Below are 20,602 nucleotides of genomic sequence, written 5' to 3'. Positions count from 1 at the left end.
AATAAATAACGAGGCTTCTTTTTCTCCCTTACAGGGAAACTGGATTCCAAAATCCATCAAGGAGCAAAGAAGGGGTTAATGAAGCAGAATAAAGCTGGCTGACCCAGGAAAAAAGGAACTCTACAGCATAGTGGAGTTCTGTGTACTAAAATCGCTGTCCACTGGTCTTTTGAAATTGAAGCAGCAACAAACGAAGGACTTGGCATCAGGGTTTAAACTCTCTCTCAGAATTTAAACTCTTATCAAAATCTGTATATTTTTCTTAACGAGATTCTTATGTAGTGGGTCAAAAATCTTTGGATACATTATTTATAAAAACTTATTTTAAAAATCCTCAGTCTTTTGACATTTTTCTTAGAATGATACAGAAGAAAATGGACCAAGGTGGAAATATCCTCCCTGAGGCTTGGATTTATTTTAGTTAGGTAAATTCTTAACCTAGGTTAACAATATTTTAAGGAACCACTTGAATTTTAAAGTTCCCCTCCCCCCCAAAGTGATAGCTTGGTGGGGTGTTAGGATGTTTGAGGAATTCTGTGTTTAATACAAACAAGTGATGGGAACAAAAAGTCCCCAGACGTAACAGGTTTGCTGCTGTAATCCAGCATCTCAAGTGAATAGTTTTCAAAAACTGAGTACTTCGTTGGCAGGTTTTGGGGGGGCGGGTGGGGCTGGGGTGGGGGTATAACCTGAAGAGGCGCTGCCACTTTGTTCTTTGGTTTGAGACATTAGGATATGAGAGGATCAAGCTGGGATGAGATGGAGCCACCCGCTAAAGCAGCATGAAACGGCGCTATTTATTTTGTTGGTATTGCAAGAGTATCATTTGGATGGAGCAGTTAGAAACAAACAAAAATAAAATCCGTTCTGTAAATGCATCTAGATAACCCCAAAATGCTGAAACCAAACCCTTTAAGGCATCCATACCCCAGGAAGCTATGAGTTTTGAAAAAATAGGTTGGTTTGAAATGAGACTTTTTACTAGTCATTCTGGTCCCACTTAGTGAAGTACTTTTTTTTTTTTTCTGAGGCTGTTCAGAAGAGCTGTCAGAATCTCAGTTGCTGGCATCCTCAGGAAATTCATGGTCTTAAATGTGTATGTTCTGCTTTTTATAAAGCAGCACTACCACACGGGGAAGTTGGACTCCCTCCAGCAGTTGTGTGCATGACTTAAAAAAGGGAGCACAAGGGAGAGAAAAAAAAGTGCCCTGTGTTATGAAAAAGATTAATTTCCCCTTTCTTTAATCCTTCATATTCAGCATTTATTTGCATTGAAATTCCTCCACTTATGCATTGATGTTCACTCAACTGTGAACCCTTCTTGTTGCATGGCTCTGGGCATTGGTTTTGTGGGGGACTGATCACCCTGGATTCCCAGGGAAAACCCACCAGATTCTTGTTCTGGTGATGCAGACATGCTGTATTCTTTTTTTTTTTTCTGTTCAACTTGTGTAGAGAAAGTGGAAAGGACACTAATGGCACTTTTTTAGAGGGAAAAAAGCCTCTCTCTGGCCTTCTGCAGACCCTAGTACCATTAATAAAGCCACACCAGGTTCACTATGCAACTATGCAGTTACTAGTTTACCAAGCAGTAACAACTTGAATTCTGTGCTGGGATTGTCTGGTTTTTTATTTATTTGTTTGTTTGTTTTAATACCAAAATAAAATTGAAAGGCAGGAAGTGAAGAGCCAGGGAGCAAAAAAAAAGTTTCTCTTTATGCCTTTTTATTTGAATGACAGCCTGAACACAGAGGAGTATTGCTTGATTTTTTCCACCTGGATAGATTGTGTGTGCATGCCTAAAGAAAAACATCAGGAGATGCAAGAGTTCAGGTTATGCAACCATTTTGTGTGCTGTGATAAGAAAGTTTACAAGAACTTCACAAGTTTATGAGAACCCAACCTCAGCATCCAGAATACGCAGCTGGAGCCACATGAGTAAATGGCAGAGTAACTTGGAAACTTCTCCTTTTCATGGTCAGCCTGTGAAAGCCTCCCTTCAGTTCACATGGTAGTGGTATAAGGTCTCTCTTTTATTTGTGGAGACACCCAGGAGGAAGTGTGGGAGAGACTTGGGGTAGATGGCCCTCAGTTGCTCAGTGATGAATAGCATAATTTAAAGTCTAGTGGAAATTCTTAGCAGCCCAAGTACAAACTCGCCCAGGAATAGCCTGTCTGTACTTTACAACACTTTGCACTGACCCTGTTACTCTGGAACAGCTTGGCCTGAGGGAAGGTTCACATTTCTGAGCTGGTTTTCTTCTACAGGTTAAAGATCTTACTCTCTCTTGGATGGTTGGGTTCAATGGCTGTCAGTTTGTACAGTTGCTAAAGGATTCAGCTTTTTTGTTTTTGTTTTTCTAGGCAGGACACAGTCTCAATTATATAAGCTCAAAGTAGGATATATATAAAACTGGAGACTTTGCTCTGTCAGGATTTAGAAGGCTTTGGCCATGCAGACAGATGTTTAGAATGCAGTGGGGGGTTGGGGTGGGGATGGGGGGGTGGTTTGCTTGCTATAGCTAATCTGGAGAAAGAAAACTAGGAAAAGCCGGAAGTTTACAGAAACCCATTTTTTCCTTAGGGAGTAGGTGTAAAAATTTCAGTCTTTAAAGATCGCTTTTATAAATAATTATAAAGTTATGGCTTTTTATGAGTTATAACCCCTAATCTCTTTCCATTTTAACTACTGTCTCTACTAAAGCCCGTTTATGTGGATTTCATTTCATTTGGTTCATTTGGTAAGTTTGTGTGTGTGTGTGTGTTTTTTAATGCCTTTGCTAGAGCTCCTAGCCAAGACTGAGACAGTATTGGGGTTGTTCTCTTGCCCAGTTAGAAAAGGCCAGTAAAAAAGCAAGCATCTATTAAACTAGAGAAATCAGCTAACTTCAGTTTATTAGGCCTGGGGGGAGGAAAGAAAGTCCTGTGGTGAAGGTTTTTTTTTTTTTTCCCCTTGAGATTCAAATAGCAAGTGCACATCTGCTGTTGTCAGCTTCTGTGAATGTGTTTGGAGGGAGGTGATCCATATCACAGGCTCCAGCAGCATCAAGGGATCTAGCATGTGGAGGGCTTTCTACTTCTTTCAGGCAGAGAAGAAAGAACATGGCCACAGTGCCACCCTCTCACACAAAGAAACTTGTGTAAATGTGCGTCCATTTATGTTTGTACACATAATGGGGATTAATTCATGGGGTGAAACGTCATAGACTGATCAGATTTCTGTTGTGACAATGGAGAGTCTAGGACAAAAACCTAGTAAATATTGTACCTTGACTCGGAGTCTGGTAGATAGGTGAGGTGGAGATGGTGACTGAGAATGTGTAGATGTGTCACAAGAAGGGAGTGAGGTGTTGGATCAAGGGGTAAAAAATGTCAATACGGAAGATCTGAGAAGCGTCTAGAGCTGTACTGTCTAATATAGTAGCTACATGTGATTATTTAAGTGAAATTAAGAATTCAGTTCTTCAGTCACAGTACCATATTTCAAGTGTTCACATAGCTACATGTAGCTAATGACTTCTGAATTGGGCAGCACAAGTATAGAATAATTCCATCATTGCCAAAAGTTCTATCAGACAGTCCTTGTTTGAAGTAGAAGTCAGCACACTTTCTCTATAAAGGGCCAGACAGCAAGTATTTTAGGCTTCCCAGGTTATACGGTCCTTGTTACAACTATTCAACTTTGCTATTACAGTGCAAGTGAAATGAATCCATAGATAATACATAGGTGAATGAGCATGGCTTATGAGCCACTAAAACTTTATTTATGAACACTGAAATTTGAATAACATATTAATATAATTTTCACATGACAAAATAGTCTTCTGGTTATTTTTCAGCCATCTAAAAATGTAAAAACCATTCTTAATTTATGGGACATACCAAAGCAGGTATTGCCCCAGATTTGACCTGTGGGCCTTATTTTGCCAAACCCTGGTCTAGAGGAACAAGGAGTCAAAACTGAAGATTCTTTTACTGTATAGGACCTCAATTGCTTGAAAATTTTTAATGATACTTCTAAGCTTGAGAAATTTCTCTAAAACTTCACTGTAGGAATGTTTCCTTTCCTTTGTTCCCCATTTTTGCAATTCAGTGTTTTCCAGTGGTACAGTCATGCTCTTCAGAAGGAGATGCCACTTTAGTGTTAACTCTTAAGTCATACCTGTCTCAAAGCTAACCCTTCTCTTTGTCTACCTGCAAGTAGCTGAATCCTCACTTGAAACATCATCACCTGGGGTCAGTTTTGTTCTTGTACTGTCCTAGAACAAGCTGAATATGAGTGGATCAAGGGGAGATTATTTTTCCTAGGCCAGAGCAGCTTAGTGTTCATCTTTAGCCATTACCCCCTGACACACACACATACACTTTTTGCATGCATATGTGGAAATGGAGAGCAAAGGGGTTTTATGATCTGCCTTTATCCCCAAATCACAGGCTGTCTTGAGTGGTACTGTTGAAGGATGCCTCAGGGTAAGGGAAAGGAAAGATAAAAACTGCAGAGCTAGGACTTCCTGGGGTCCAATGGTTAGGACTTCAAGCTTCCGCCACAGGGGACACGGATTTGATCCCTTCTCGGGGAAGTAAGATTCCAAGTGCTGGAGAGTGCAACCAAACAAAACCGCAGAGCTGACTAAGATGGCAAGGACACAGGAAGGACATAATTGAGGCTAAGACTTGAGAATTAAGATAAGTTTCTTCTTGCTACAAAAGGGAGTGGACGTTTTAGGGAAGAGGTGGTGAAGAGTATGATGAGTTTCCTGAGTGAGAGGTAGGTGGGAGGGTTCGCTTAAAGAAGAGCTGAATGCCTACTAGAAAGTGTGCTGGGCAATCAGAGGAATGGCAGATAAAAGCTAAAGTCGTTAGAATGATGTGTTGGAAAAGGACAAAGTAGGACTTAGACATAATAAAAACCAAGATTTGGTGATAAAGGGGTGGCAAGGTGAAAGGTGATATTAGAAGGATTAGAAATGGGTGCTTTGAAGAGGAAAACTTGGTGGTAATCCTAAACAAGAAATTGGAGAACAAAGGATAAATTAGGGGTTGCTATTTTGCTGAACCAAGAGATAAAGTGGATGAAACCACGATGAGCTGTGCTGGCTCTTCGGTTCTTTGTGATGTTCACGTTCAGACAGGCCCTTTACGACCCTTTGCTCTCCCAATGGTTAGACACCTACAGAACTGGTGTCTTCCGTATTTTAAGGTACGATACTTCCCCAGAGACCTCTCTGCGAGGAAGTCTGGTCCAGCGAGAGTTCTTTCCACGAGGAGAGAGCGTTAGGTTCGAGCTCTCCAATCCACGCTTCTTCGAGTTTATCTCTGTTTTAACCGGCTTGCCGGGTTTTCCAGCATTCCCAGAGCTCCGAGTCTCTAACCCGGGCTCCGAGTCTCTAATCCGGGCTCCGTGTGACAGCGCGTTCCGAGACTCAGGATTTGGCTCCTCCATCCAGGTTCCGGGTTTCCTCTGCGCTCTACGGCTCCAGACGGCACAAGGATCCGGATCCGAGGGCCCGGTAGTCCAGTGTCCGGGTCTTCTGGGCGGCCCTGGTTGTCCCGGATCGCGGCGGCGGCGGCGGCGGCGGCGGTGGCGGCGGCTGAGGGACCCGCGGCCCCGGACACAGCGGCACCGGCGGGCGGGGCGGAGCGGCGCGAGGAGGGGGCGGAGAGCCGGAGCCGAGGCGGGGTGGGGAGGGGGGGAGGGGCCGCGGGAACGGATGGCGGCCTGGGCCCCGTAGCAGCAGCGGCTCTACGGCCCGGGGCCCAGGCGGGCGGAGGTGGCGGCTCCCGGGACCGGCCGCGCGGTGAGTCCGGAGCTTTGTGTGGAGCCGGGGCTGGGGGAGGAGAGAGGCGGCGGCGCTCAGGGGGCCGGGGATAGCGGCGCCTGACGGAGGAAGTGGGGGTTGGGGGGCCGGGGAGGAGCGAGGAGAAGGTGTGTAGGGCGGGGGGGCGGGGGTCGTTGCCTGGTTGGGGGAGGGGGCGTCGAGGGGCGCAGGGTGAAGTTCAAAGCGTGGCCAGGGCTGGTTCAGGCTGAGGGTAGGGGTGCTCGAGAGGGGATTAGGGTCTGGCCAGGTTGTGGGGACAGGCCAGAGAGTTCCCGAGGCGAGTCTGGGTATCTTGAGGGGGCCCGGGTCGACTGGAGCTAGTGAGGGAGTTAGGGGGGTTCAGGGCGAAGGGCTGGGAGCCGGACGTGCGCGTGGCCCAGGAGGGGGGAGCAAGGTGGCTGGGAGTGTGCAGTAAGTAGGCTGTGGGTGTGTGCTCCTTCCAGGCTTCAGGTCACATTTCCTCCTGTCCTTTTCTTCAAGATGGAGGGATTCCTGGGCCTGGCCTTAACTGCTCTCCTAGTGCCCCCGGGAGGGTCTGTGACCCTGTCCTGTTTGGAAAACCCGTGCTGCCCTCTTTTCCCTTTATGTGTAATTACGGTTGGATCATCTCTGGGCTTTGCTCAGATTCTCCTTCCTCCCTCTGGGGTTGAGGAGGAGGAGACACATCTGACCAATTAATGTGTGTTTGTGAAACAGGCAGCAGCAAACAGTCATTTCAGCTTCTAGGAATTAGGCTCACACAGGGTGGAGAGATCAGAGCCCTTCAGGGGGAATATTTCTGAACAAATCACAGATGATTAAATTCTCTAAGAAACAGCTTCCTATCTAAATGAGAGTGGGAAAGATGGGGGAGAAAGCCTGTCTGTTTCCAGCCTTGTGTCCAGAGCCCCAGGGGTTGAGGAGAGTCCCCAGTCCCCCCACAGGCCTCTCTTTTCTCTATGAGGCTTTGGTCTGCAGCCTTGAGTTAATTTCACCCCTGCTGCTTTGTCTTGGGGGAGGGAGTGCTGGTTTAGGCTGTTGTGAGGAGATGACTGTTTTGCTGCCACACACAATAGTCGTGTCATTTTATCGGGAGAGCTACCCCAGGGCTGAGAACTGCTGCTGCAGAGATAAACCGGTCCCTCTCACCCGCCTATTGTGTACACAGTGAAGGTCATAGGTTCAAGTCTTGTCTGAGAGCTTTGGATAGGCTCCATCTCCCAGGCTCCTCAGTGCCATTTTCTTCCTTTTCCAGACTGGGGCTTGCCATTGGAGGAGGCCAGACAGAAAGGCTCTTCTTTTTGAGTGAGGAACAATGCAGAGCTCATTGGCACACATTTTTCAGAAGAATAGGGAATGCCAGCCATGTTGTGCCTGCCTCTTTGGCTAGCCTGTACTAAGTTGAGGAGAAATAGTGGCTGGGAGACTCAATCCTGAGATTTGTGTCAGACTTCTAAGGAAAAAGACTCTAAGCTGGTTCAAGCCAGCCAATTTAATCCTTTTTATAGAGATGGGACACTCCTACAAAGATGTTTGTTTATTTGTTTAGGAATACCACTAAAAACCTGTGCAGGGTTAAGATAGGGAGTCACGGATCAAGTACCTTTTTAATGGGGACTTCCTGGTTAGAATAATTGCACAACAAAAAACCCCACAGAATTTGCCTATCTGGGCAAGAGCTGGGGGAACCAAAATAACTTTCCTTTTTATCTTTAATTCTGATGAAAGGATGTGACTCGCTCATTGTGCAGAAAATCCATATGTGTGTCTGTGTTCGGGAGAAATTTGCCAGAGTAACATAAAAAAAATTGAGATCTTGGGAGTTATTAATGAGAGAAGGATGAGAACAAGCTAGAAGAAACCCCATCCTTGTATTTACCTCATAGAAATGCCCAAATAGTACTATTAGTTGAGTACTTCGGTACTGTTAGTTGGGTAAACAATTGTTAGGGACTAGAGATGAGGTTTCCCTTTAGGACATTAAAGAAAACTTTTCTTTGAAAAGAGATTAGAAATCAATTGTCATTGTGTCATTGTGAGAGGACAGTTGTACACAATATACACTGTACACAGTAGCCAGCCAATTCTTACAGGGTGTCATTGAAGAGGAACTTGAGCCTTTGGTTGTGGTAGGGGTCTTTCCGAGGCCCTCAGTCTGACCACGTTGCCTCCCTTTTTTCTTTATTTCAATGAGTTTCTTGAAAATGATGGCTTGCCACTTAGGTGTTAGGCTTTGTTAGGAGGGAACAGGTTGTTCTGATCTTTATATTTCTTGGTGACAGAAGTGTCTTAAGGTCTTGCTAGAGGTGTTGTCTGTCTTTAGACTGTTTCCAACTGTGTGTCCTAGGTCCCTGAGTGAAGTCAGCTAAACTGAGTCCAAAACTTTTTGCTCTTGGGCTGTTGACTTTCATTTCTGAATCCTGTCAGGTGACAGTGAAGGCAGAAGCCTCAGATTAAATTTGCCCTGATTAGATTTAGTGGTTTCAGAATTGGGCCCTTGCCACAAGGAAACTTACAAGCCTTCTGATTGTGACCATGTTTCAGAGCACACTTTGGATTTTTTTCCCCCCAGCTTCTTGTTAGAAAATGTTTCCTTGTGAGAGGTCTAGATAGCTGGACAGATTAGTGCTTATTTTGTGTGAGGATATGGAAGCATAATTTTGGCTTCTGGTAGTAATTATGTTGCAATTAGCATATAGCAGCTAAATGACTGGAACAGGATAATTTGTTGAGGGGTTTACTGATTGCTCCATCAAGTGGAAGTGCCACTCCTTACTTATTTGACTCAGAATACCACTGCCTGGGCCCAGCCGTGGAGACCTAACAAGTACAGGAATGACGTGTGGTCTCCAGAAGTTCTCTGCTTTCTCTCTTATTACTGCCAGGTACAATAGAACCTTCTAGTGCCACTTTCTCCTGCTCATAGGTACCTAAGCAATTGTTATTTCCCTTGTGGAAACTGGTCGTGAATGGGAATACTGCCAGACAGATGGGGCTACTCTGAGATGAGGCAGCCTTATGTTGTGTGGCAAATTTTCTTTTAAGCAGCTGAATTCTCACTTCTGCCTGATTTTTAAAAATCAGTTTCCTTAAAAAAAAAAAAAAAAAACTTGCAAAATACAAAATCACATAGTGACTAAATATACCTTTGTGATATCTCATAAAAGTTGGCTGTGACAGACAAAATGAAGATAGGCAATGCTGATTGGCATGTTCTGGGCCCAGTAAGAGTCAGTGAAGGGCTCTTTTCACTAGGGAACAGGTAATTCACCAAAGCACCTGCCTGGCTGGGCATGTGGAATTGGCAGCAGCTGTGCAGCTGAAGAGGGATTATTGAGCAGGTGGTTAAAGAATCACATGCCACAGTGACAAGAAAATACTTGGTCTTCCGTGGTTTAGGTTCAGTTCATATGTGTGAAATTCTTCTTTGTTTCACATTTCTTAATGCCTGATGCTGGTGTGTTAGTGAGGCGATAATGAAATAAAGAGAAGAGATTCTTCCTTCTCTGTATTTCTTTTAGATTACTGAGTAGCATGCCTTAGACGTGGTCCTAAACGGTCCTATTGTATTTCTGTGAGTTCTGGCTTTATGCCCTGTGAATGGGAAGGAAATAATGGTAATTCAGTGTTTCTAGCACTTGTTTATTAGGGGGATAGGGAAGGAGAAAATTCTTTGCTTTTAGTGTGGTGAAAAAGATTTAGCCCACTGGGAGGATACCCAGCAGGTTTTGTGCAAAGGATGTAATTGATTTTTTTGTGTTAAGTCTACCTGACATGGCTTACTCAAGACGTTCACATGTGTTTTTATTTTATGAATGTAATTCTCCACATGAAGTTTGCATCTGTTCTGTTGTTTGTTTTATTCCATTTTTAGTTTCTCCCAGCACCTTTATAACTCTTTTTTTCTGGCTTTGAGTTTAACATCACTGTTAGAATCAAGTCATCACCAGAGGGCTACATCATGTCAAGGAAGTAGCTCAAGTAAATATTTATCTTAGAAACAAGTGTAGCATTTCCTATAACTTGGAGGAGGACTTTCTATTTTGAGGTTTTCTGCAAATTCCCAGATTTTCCTCCCAGGATATCATCATCTTCTGTTAATGTGATTTCATTTTTCTTTCACATGCTCATGCCACTATAAGTGGCAGTGCTGTGGAGCCTAAAATTTATAAACAAGCATCTTGATGTTTATTTTGTGACTTCTCTGGTGTCCTCCAGTCATTTTCTGTGTTAGGCTAACAAACTGTGTGCTTGAAACACACGCATGCGCACACATAACACACATGCAACCTAATTGAATTCACAAGGTATTAATTAACAGTTGATTGACAGGAAAGAAGATGTGGTAACTTTTGGAGTTCAGAAATCACTTTTCCAAGTGAAGTGAAGGCTTAGATCTGTTTGTTAGAAGGATTGAGACAGATTTGGATATTATAGATGGAAGGATAGATTGATTTTTTTTATTGATTCGGGGAAAAGGGAGGCAAACAGTGGACCACTGCAGAGACAGGGACATTTGCAAGAATCTGTTTACACCTAGTTCGTAGCCTAGCTTTGAGTAGCAGCCTAGCCATTATTTGTATAATTTCACTTCTGGGAAAGAATATAAACTTCTCTATTTCCCTATATGAAGCCATCACAGGTGTTTGTTTGTTTTAAACTGTTCACAAAGCACTGTGTATTTTCCTAGCATTCTCAGTAGTTTGCTTCCTCCTGTTTTTCCCCCTCCCCCATGGCCCCTCCACATTGTCTGCTCTGAAGACTTCTCCAGCAGCTTGGAAACACTCTAATTACTGTAGCTATTATAGTCACAACCCAGATCTTCCACCTCCTTCCCACTCACCCCTTTCTGTCTTCCTTCCCCCTCCTCTTGCTCTAGCAGCAGGAGTTGAACTGCAGTCTCATGAGCACAGTCAGATCTATGAATGAGCTTTATATCTTGTCAAGGCAGAACTCCAGATCCAACAGGGCTGATTTTTCATGGTTCTCTTGCTGTTTGTTCTTGGATCAGAGTCCCAGAAATAAGAGATGGCAAATACCTATTAGGTCATATCTAATCCATCACTCAGGAGCAGACCTGTGATCTTTCTTTTGTCTCTTTAAGAATTTTTTCCTTCTTTTGCAGGTGAGAACTGTCTGATGCCAGGCAAACTCTGAAACTGCTTTCTTTTTATTGTGCTCTCTGGTCATTAGTATCAGGCCAGCTTTGCTCTTGGATTTTTATTCTTATCTCATTTTCAGGGTTACTTGCTCCCAGCAGAGTCTCCACCCTCTTCAACTCAGTCCTCTCTTCTTGATTGCTGGCGCCACTTGTGTGTATGTGGGTTCCTTTTGTAAAACCATCAGTTATCTGTGCCAGAAGTTATCACTTCTCAAACCTTTGCCACAAGAGTCATTGTGGCACCCTCTTAAGGAGTTGCATTTGATGAAAGCACAGGACACAAATACCGGCAGGTGATAATTAATAAAATGGCTCAGAAAACATGTGCCAAGTTGTGCCCTTAGGAAAGCATGTACTATGTGAACAAATGCTTCTTCTTTCTGTTTGATTTGGGGTACTTCCTGGTCTAACCCTTTGTTCTCTTCATATGGATAAATTTTATTTTTTGTGGCTTCGTTACAGTTACTTATTTTCTGATTTAATAGTGTAAAATGTTTGCTAATATGGCTTTTTAAAGCATAGAGGAAAAAGCATGGAATTGTGCACCATAAATCCCAGATTCTGATCACTGTATTGCCTCTAACAAGCTGTGTAACCTTGTGCTAGTCACTCCTATGTTTTCCTTTTCCCTATTTGTAAAATGAGCATATTAGACATGATCATCTCTAAAGGTTCCATGTAGTGTTGAATTTTATGATATCAAGATTTTGATGAAAGAATGGGGCAAAAATGATTAAGCTTTTTTTTTTTTTTAAATCGTGTCAGTATTTAGAAGGGCAAATAAGTGCAACCTTAGTTCCAGGGACTCTCGCTTCTCTTTGATATGTGTATACTGTTTTTTGTTGTTTTTTTTTTTTCCCCACTAAGCTGTCTTCTTTTGGAGAGTCTTGTACCCTCATTCTGCAGGTTCACCAGTTTGTCAAATATATCTTCTTCTAGCTTGCTCCAGCTATAGCAGTGGGGATCAGAAAGCTGCAGAAAAAGAACCTCAGCTTGGGAAAAGGAAATCAAACCTAGAAGGATTTACCTGATATCAATAAGAAGTAATTTTGTGTAGTCAGCCAGGGATTTAAGATCTTTAAATCTCTTATATCTGAAATCTTTAACCAAATGGGACTGATATTGGAGGTGGGATTGGGCATTTTTCTGTTTCTGTCCAGTTAGTGGGAAACCTACTTTGAATTAATTGGGATTGCATAAAAGTTGCCCACTGTTTTATTTAGAAAATAAAATTGTTATTTTTAATGCTCGAATGCAAAATCGGCAGTTTGACCAACAAGAGGGAATCTCTGAAATACCCCCTAAAAGGGACTGAGCAATCTGAAGCTGATGGGTGACTTTAGGAACTTTGAAATTGGTAATATATTTGATCCTTGAACAACACAGGGGTTGGGGTGTCCCCTCATCCCCAGTGAAATAAAAATATCCTCGTATAACTTTGTAGTTGGCCTTCCAGTATCCAAGGTTCTAACCAGCTTTGATTGTGCAGTACTGTAGTATGTATTTATTGAAAAAAAAAATCCAGATAGACATGGACCTAACATCACAGTTCCAACTCGTATTGTTCAAGGGTTAACTGTGATGTTAGGAAGTCTTTGCTTTCAAGTAGTTTAAAGGAATAAAAGTGTATAACCTAGTTGTTAAGCCCCCAAGTTAGAATTTTAATCAGCATTTCCCAGTTAACTTTTGGATTTGGAACTTGCAATAGCAGCTTTTTATTGAATGTTAAGAAGGTGATGGTCTTTTCTTTCTTTTGAGGGAGTGTATGTTAACATAACAAAATCACATGTTTAATCTACCTTTGAACATTGGAAGAAGCATTCAGTGTTCTTAAATTTGTACTTAAAACATCCATCAGTCCGTAATAGAAAAATTTGGTGGGAGGAACTATTGTTTATTTTGGACTCAAAAAGTCCTGGGAGTGTTCTGCTTTATTCCCTGCCATCTGTAGCGCATTACTAATTCTCAGGTAATCTAAAAGTTATTTTGGGAAGTGTTCCACTTGAATGAGATTTTTGAAAGATTTGTATTAGAAATATAAGTGGCTTTTGTAGATAGATTTTTTTTTTTCCCCAACTGTCTGGGTTTTGAATTGGACAGTGGCCAGAATAGGTGCTGTGCAACCTTTGGAAATCGTACTGCACCGTGATTGAAATCCAAATCTGGCAGTTAGGCCATTGCATTGTATGCTGACACCACATTGCATGTTAGTACCTGTAGTTTCTTAGGCTGTGGTTCAGTATTTATAGAGTAAGGCAGCATTGTCTTTTCTATGTACACAGTAAAGCCAGTGGGTTTTTGGTATGTTACCAGAATGTTCCTGGTAATATTCCTAGGTGAGCTCTTTGGGTTTGGTTGGGATGAACATTCATGGGAGCAGTAGTGAATTCAGGAATGTACCTTGTAAACTGCAGTTACAAATTCTGAGGTTTCATGTGAAACTCAGCAAGAATGGTATTAGCAATGGAGCTAGAGAAATTGGAAGAGACATTGAAATTGTGAGGCTCACCGAGTCTATGAATCTGAATAGTATAGAGGAAAGGGGGAATTTTTTTTCTACTTGGTATTTGCTTTCAAATGTACCTCCAGTCCATCATTTCTGGAATTTGCTTACCCTTTTCCCTGCTAAGCATTACAGTTCTTCCATTTGCCATGACACAAAACTTTGGGTTTGTATTTTGTTCTTTTTTCTTCCTTAGCACCTCATCTTATCATTCACTAAATTTGAATCATTCTAGATATCTTTTCATTTGGCGTCGCCTTTTCACCTGACCTAGTTTAGGCCTCCATATTGTGTATTATTGTAGTAACCTCATGGTTAATGCTTCTTTTTGTATTACATGTCATATACTGCTGTATTATTATTATTATAGTTTTTATTTAGTTTATACAGACATCCCTTTCTTACTGGGCTTCACGGATACTGCATTTTCTACAAATTAAAGGTTTGTGGCAAGCATGTTTGTTGGCACTGTTTTTCCAACATTTGTTCTCTTCATGTCTCTGTGTCACAGTATTTCTCTAGTTCTTATAGTATTTCATACTTTTCATCATTATTATATTTGTTACGGTGATCTATGATAGTGATTTTTGACGTTACTCCTATGACTTGCTGAAGGCTCAGTTGATGGTTAGCATTTTAAAATTAAGGTATGTACATTGTGTTTTCAGACATAATGTTATTGCATACTTAATAGACTACAGTATATTATAAATATAACTTTTATATGCACTGGAAAGCAAAAAATTTGTGTGACTTGATTTACTATGATATTTGCTTTCTTGTTGTGGTCTGGAACTGCATCCCTAGTATCTCCAAGGTTCGCCTCTATTTATTGAACACTGTGTGCCAGACCAGATGTGGTCTCTGTCTATTCATGACTTACACATCTAGTTGGGGAAGACAGCAATCAATTAATGAATGTATGATTATGAGCTGAAGTGGTCTGAAAGGAAAGAATTTGTTTCTAGAAGAGTATGTAGCAAGGAATCCTAGTGTGGACTTTTCAAAATGTAGTTCTGATTATTTTACTTCTTTGCTGAAAACGTTTAATGACTCCTTGTTGCCTATATAGGCCAGCACTCAATATCCTCTATAAGTCTGACCAACCCTGGCCTTCTTCAGTCTCATTTCATTTATTTCTCACTCTTTTTACAGCCATTCCTTCTGCTTACCTTGCATTTTTCAGTCTCAACACCTTAGTTTTTTTCTTTTCTTTTTTGTTGGAATGCCCTTCCCTGCTCCAAGGCATTCAACTTCAAATCTGACTCTTCCTTCAACCTACCAAAAAATTTCATCTCCTTCCTGAAGACTTTCTTAACTTTCTTCTTCCTATCTACCTGTGTCTAACAGAATTGATTTTGTATTCTTCTGTATCTCTTTAACTCTTTGCTAGGATCTTTGTTAGAGCACTGTGTCATACCCTGTCTTTGATTATAATTAGATGTGAATATGTTTTTTCCTCCTTCATTCTAGACTCCATAAGAGACCTGAGTCTCCTGTTTCCCCTGACTTTGAACCCAGTGCTTTGAATATAACTTTATTATGTAATGCTTGCTGAATTGAATTGGAATTTGTTTTTTTGAAGATGGAAACTTCTTGAGATTTCTTTTTTCAGAACTCTCTCTGTGTTAAGATAACTTGCATCCAACACATTTTGTCCCAAACTGAATAACCTGGGAACAAGGTGCAGACTATGAAAGCCTTCAGAAATCCTTCAGACTCAGGGACAATCATGTGTCGCCCTTAGTTGCCTGCAGTAGTACTGTGGTTCCGTATATCCTAGTTGATGGAGGAATTGGGGTGAGGAGAGGTAGTACGTGACAAACAGAAGTAATGTAGGTCAGGCACGGGAACCAGACTGATTCTGTTAGAGGAGCACAGGCATTGTTGGGCCCTCTGGATATTGTTGGTCTCCAAGAGGTCTTTTTAGTTTTTCTTATTTACTTCTTTCATTCCATAAATATTTACTGGAGTCCTACTATATGTGAGGTCCTGTCCAAGCTGCGTAGGATCTATCAGTGAGCAAAATAGATAAAAAATGCCAACCCCATGGATCTTGTCTTTTAACAGAAGGAAATAGAAATAAGCACAATTAATAATTATATAGTATAAAGAGAGTGATAATTGATGTGGGAAAAAATAGAACAGAGTAAGGAGGGTTAGTAGTGTAGAGGAGGGATAGATGAAGGAGGTAGGAAGCTTGCAGCTTTAAATAAGATGATCAGAGTCGGCATCTTTGAGAAATATGGTGCTAGTATGTTACTGGGTTGTTAAGCACTTCCCTGGGGTTGCTGAATGCTCTTCTGCCCAGAAGAGAGAAAGAGGCACTGTCTGTAGTTGTTCCAAAGGGTCTAGCCGACAGTGAGGGGGAAATATGTTCTTTTTTCCTGGCTGCTTCTCTGACTGGCATTCCTGGAAGTTAATCATGGTGAAAATTGGCCGTCATGTCTGGAAGACACCACGGGTAGAACAGAAGGTCTTATAGCCAGTTTCCCTGAGGAGTGGTATTTGAGCCTTGGGTACCTTGAGTAATAGGTGAGTTGGGCCTCGGAATTTTCTCCTTCCTCAAGGAAAAGCTCAATATCACGATCGTCCCTCTTTCTGGTGTGGTCTCAGCAACTCTGGGGGTTGGGGTAGCTCATTAAAAATAAGCTTTCAAAAAAAAAAGCTTTCAAAGACTATACACTTTGCTCCCAGCCTAAAATTTTAATTTTGAGGTTTGTGTTATTTTGATTTCCTCTCAATGCATACCTGGCTTTGTTCTGGAAGTCTCAATACCTAATTCATCAGCCTGAGGGTGAAGATGTCTTGTGATGTCTTGCTGCTCTCTTGTTTGGCTTGTGTTTTGTAAACTTTCTTATAGTTCCCTTGCTTGCTCTTTCCTAACCCTTCTACTGTTTCGTTATTTTTCCTGTTACCTCTTCCCTTTTTTCTTTACATGAAGTTGATAGGCAACAAAAATCCCTTAGGCCAGACTGCTGTTTGGTAATTGACTAGAAGCTAAAATTCCTACCTAATGTGTAGAGATGTAATGTCTTATTTCTGTCCTTGGGTTATGTAGAATGCTCCTTGTGGACATCAAGCTCTCAGCCTGTTTGTTATACTGTGTGCCATTTGAGGTAGCTGAGAGGTGCAGGGTACCTGTACACTCAATTTTTAGTTATTTATATCATCAACTTGTGTGGTTGCAATATACAAGGAGGACTATTTGCCGTTCTATAAAAATGTGCTGTTTTTTTTTAATGTGCTATTTTTTATATAAAATTTTAGAAGAAAGGTTCTTAATGAACTTGGGATTGACGCTTAAGAAAAATCTGTTACTTTAAGGCAGAGAGGTCCTAGGCAGATATCACATTGCTTTTCTTTGTCAGGATTTGCTGCATGTCAGACTTGACGTCATAGATTCTCACTACATACGCTCAAGTGGTACAGTAATATATGACTGATATTGTGAATTTTAAAGCCGGTAGCTGTTAATTCGTTATGTCATTAATTTTCTGTATTGGTTAAAAAGGTCTCAGTTTAACTTAACTGACCAAGTAGTTTTGCTTTATTAGTAGAAATGCTTTTACCATAGCTTAGTTTGCTAGTGATAGTTGTTTTTCAGTAGTATTGTTTCTGGGGTTTGTATTAGCATGCCCTTATAGTCCTAACAGAGCTAGAAATCTGGCAGTGTGGATTTCAGATGAGTTCGGTAACAGCATCTGACAGAGAGGGAAATGCAGGACAGTATCTGGTAATATTCTTTTTCTTATGGAGCCTTTCTATAAGAAAGAAATTCAGTTTTAACAAGATCACATTGAGGTAGGTAATATAACAGCGAAGTGACATTTTCTTCCAACAACAAGTCTATAATATATTTTACCTGAATTTGTGATCGGAAGCATTAGATTTATTTAAGAGTGTTACATAAACATGATGAGTGCCATTTCTGTCATCCTTATATAATTTTTTTCCTTCTCCTTTCTTGGTAGGCAAAATAATGATACAGTGATTTAATTCACATCTCAGATACTTGATGGAAGGAAACAAATTGTTGAAGTATGGTGCTGCTAGGCTGTGCACTTCATAGGGATGACACAGGCAACAAGGGATTACATTTTTATAAGGATCAAAATCCTTACTTAAATAAAAATGTCACAGTCCTAATCAAAATAATGTGATTGAGTTGAAACTGTTAAAGGAGAAGCTACAAAATTAGGCCAGATAATAATAATGTGGGGTTTATTTACTCTTAATAGTTTTGTTAAATACTTTATTAAAAGCAAATTTAAAGATATGGTTTTGAGTAAGATAAACTTCTTTGTACAGTTGGCAGTTTTAGATCTATAGAGCAAAGAAATAATCAGGATTTTTGCTTTGAGGAACAAACAAGAATTGAGAAAGGTTTCTATAGGTCAACACTGTTTAACAGAAATCATATCTTGATTAAGCTCAGCATTCTTCAGGGAGAGGAAGAATAAAATCTATCATGTGGGGATTCATTGTAAGAAATTGAGCTGTGATAAAGTATGTACAGTAGGAAAAGTAGAAAGATATCAAATAGCAAATAACCCACTGAAAGTTTAAAGACTTAAAAACCATTTTATTAGAAAGCAAAGGATCAAAAGCACCATACAAAACAGATGGTCATCTGGCATAGTCTCAGAGGCTGTGGAGAGGAGAAAAGCATCTTTAAAAGAAACTTAAAAACATTTTCAGTCAAGACCGAAGAAACCCACAAGGTGATGATAGTTAATCATGCGTGCTGCCTAGAAATTTTAGGTGAAAGAAAAAAAAGATATTAGTTAAATTCTTTGCTAAACTGATGGTAAGAGTTTTTGTTTTTGCTTTTTTAAGAAGACTGCTAGAAAATTGGTAAGACTACTCGATCTGGGTGTGAAAGATCCGTTCAGGGATGAAGAGGTTGGAGAATTTTCACCTGTTTTTCCCTCTTTCCAAGCAGTTTAAAGCTTCCAGTCAAATGATGATGAATGCTTAACTTTAAAAAATAAGAAATTAGGACACGAATTAATCTCTTTTAATGCATATAAAGTACAGAAAAATGTATAGAGGTTCCAGAAATTATTCCAGAAGTGGTAATACTTAGTTGTTCTAACACTTTTTTTTTTTTTCCGCTAGCTGCCTCACTTTTCTGGATCACATCTCTAAACTTGATGAGATTGAATCTGTCTACCCTAGAATTTAGGAAAAAATTCAAGGATAAACTGTAACTCTTAGTGAAAGTACATCACTTCAAGTTAAGTAGCATGATCATTACATGAAGGGACTGAAGTAGATTTCACCATAAGAAGGGTTTGGAGGTGGAGGGAATGAAATCTATACTAGAAAGTTGATAAAATGTAAATTAAAGATTGAGATGACTTGGTATCATTAATATAACTTATTGGGGCCAAGGTGATGGGTTAATTTACATAAAGAGAAGTCACAGATGACAAACCATCGACAGTTGTGTGTGGTCAGAGTGGTTACCAGTGGACGTCGTTCAGTTGTATTAAAGTCAGGCCAAGGCTGTTTGAAAACTTTAGTCTTGGAATGGGAGAAAATGTTTTGTTTTGTATTAGTAAACTGACTTTCTGACAGTAATCACATCCATGTAGGCCTACAGTTCCTTCTCTGCAGTTCTAAAACCCCCAAATTCTGAAAGCTGTTAAGTTTGTTTTTTTTTTTAAGGTAGGCACAAACCTGACTTCAGCTAATGAGGCTATTTATGGCTGTTTTCATTGTTGTTCTGTTTCAAGTAAATATTTATTCATTTTGTTGTAAGAATATTAATGAGTTTGATGTCAGGGTGCTATTCCAGTTTCTACTGAGAGTATTGCACTTAATGGTATTAATTATCTCAGATTTTTATAGGTGAAATAACAGGCTCAGATAAGTGCAGTGACTTGCCCAAGATTCTTAAACATCTACAGGGAGAGTAAGACTAGAATTGAGCTTTTCCTGCCTCCGCCTTTGTTTTGTTTTTTTTTTCATTGCAGTGTGCTGATTTCTCATGACATTACCTCCAGAAATTATCTCAATGATAAGTTCTTCTAGGTGGAAGGGTTTAAGCAGTGACACTCATTTTATTTGACAGTTTAATAAATGTTTTACAGAAGTGACATATTCAGGTTTTCTCATGACACTAAGCTCTTTCAAGTGCTTAGGTTCCCAAATTGTTTAAGATTATACTTCCAAAGTATCTTGACTGTGTGGGAGGGATGAAAACTTGAAGATGAGCTTCAGTGTGGATAGTATTACATTAAAAGTAGGCAGAAAGTCCAAACCACTTTGCTAGCATGAGTAACTTCTAGCTAACAATTTCAGCTCCTCGAGGAGACTAGAAATCTTGATAAGCTATTCCTTGAAAAATTAGTTCAGTGTGCTGCCAGGGAAATGCTAGGCATCATTAGGAGGAGAACTAAAGAAAGATAAAAATAAACTTCCCCCTGTACAAAATCAAGTTTTGTCCATGTTTGTGATATTGCGCCTTCTCTTCATCCCTAAGAAATATGTATCAGAACTGGAGACCAAATGAAGTGAAGGCTTTAATGAAAACACATAAAATGATTTTTTTAAAAAATCCAGTTTTTAAAGACAGTGGGAATATTATCAGACTCCATCAAGCGATGAGAAGAACTTGTTCACCAGTTCTTAGGATCTGTATTGGATAGAGAGCACCTTTTCAAATTAGAAATAAATTTAGCTTAATTACTGGGTTGCTCTTATCAATAGTAAATAAATAAAATTTCTTAATACTGGAGGCAGTAGAAATTAGAGTCTAGAAGGGTTTTTTGTGGTTTTTTTAAAAATTAAAACTTTTAAGATAATTGTAGGAGTCTCATGCATCTGTAAGGATAATACAGAGGGATCCTTTGTACCCTTTACCAGTTTCCCCCAGTGGTAATGTCATGCAAATATAGAACAATATCAAACCCAGATATTGACATTGATAAAATCTACCCAGGTTGTTCAGATTTCCCTAGTTTTAGTTGTATCTACTTATGAGTGTGTGTATTTGTGTTAGTCACTCAGTTGTGTCCGACTCTCTGACCCCATGGACTGTAGCCCATTAGTCTCCTCTGTCCATGGAATTCTCCAGGCAAGAATACTGGAGTGGGTGCCATTGCCATCTCCACGGGATCTTTCCAACCCAGG

The 20,602-nt window shown here is 40.5% G+C and overlaps 2 protein-coding genes across 5 annotated transcripts in view; both read left to right on the top strand.

The window, feature by feature from the left end:
• Positions 1-337, top strand: part of TRIP4 (thyroid hormone receptor interactor 4) — a 48,645-nt gene extending 48,308 nt beyond the window's left edge. For both annotated transcript variants that reach the window (XM_043471695.1, XM_043471694.1), the window contains exon 13: positions 35-337. In XM_043471695.1, coding sequence (XP_043327630.1) covers positions 35-102 — 68 coding nt within the window. In that variant the 3' untranslated portion in view covers positions 103-337. The remainder of the gene's footprint in view (positions 1-34) is intronic.
• Positions 338-5,655: 5,318 nt separating this feature from the next.
• ZNF609 (zinc finger protein 609) overlaps positions 5,656-20,602 on the top strand; it is a 198,812-nt gene continuing 183,865 nt past the window's right edge. For 2 of the 3 annotated variants that reach the window (XM_043471690.1, XM_043471689.1), the window contains exon 1: positions 5,656-5,798. The gene's annotated coding sequence lies outside the window, so the exon portion shown is untranslated. The remainder of the gene's footprint in view (positions 5,799-20,602) is intronic. The other variant, XM_043471692.1, reaches the window with a different exon arrangement.

The sequence above is a fragment of the Cervus canadensis genome, chromosome 6, assembly GCF_019320065.1.
Source record: "Cervus canadensis isolate Bull #8, Minnesota chromosome 6, ASM1932006v1, whole genome shotgun sequence".
Classification (NCBI taxonomy): Eukaryota; Metazoa; Chordata; class Mammalia; order Artiodactyla; family Cervidae; genus Cervus; species Cervus canadensis.
This window is presented reverse-complemented; position numbering and strand designations above follow the sequence as displayed.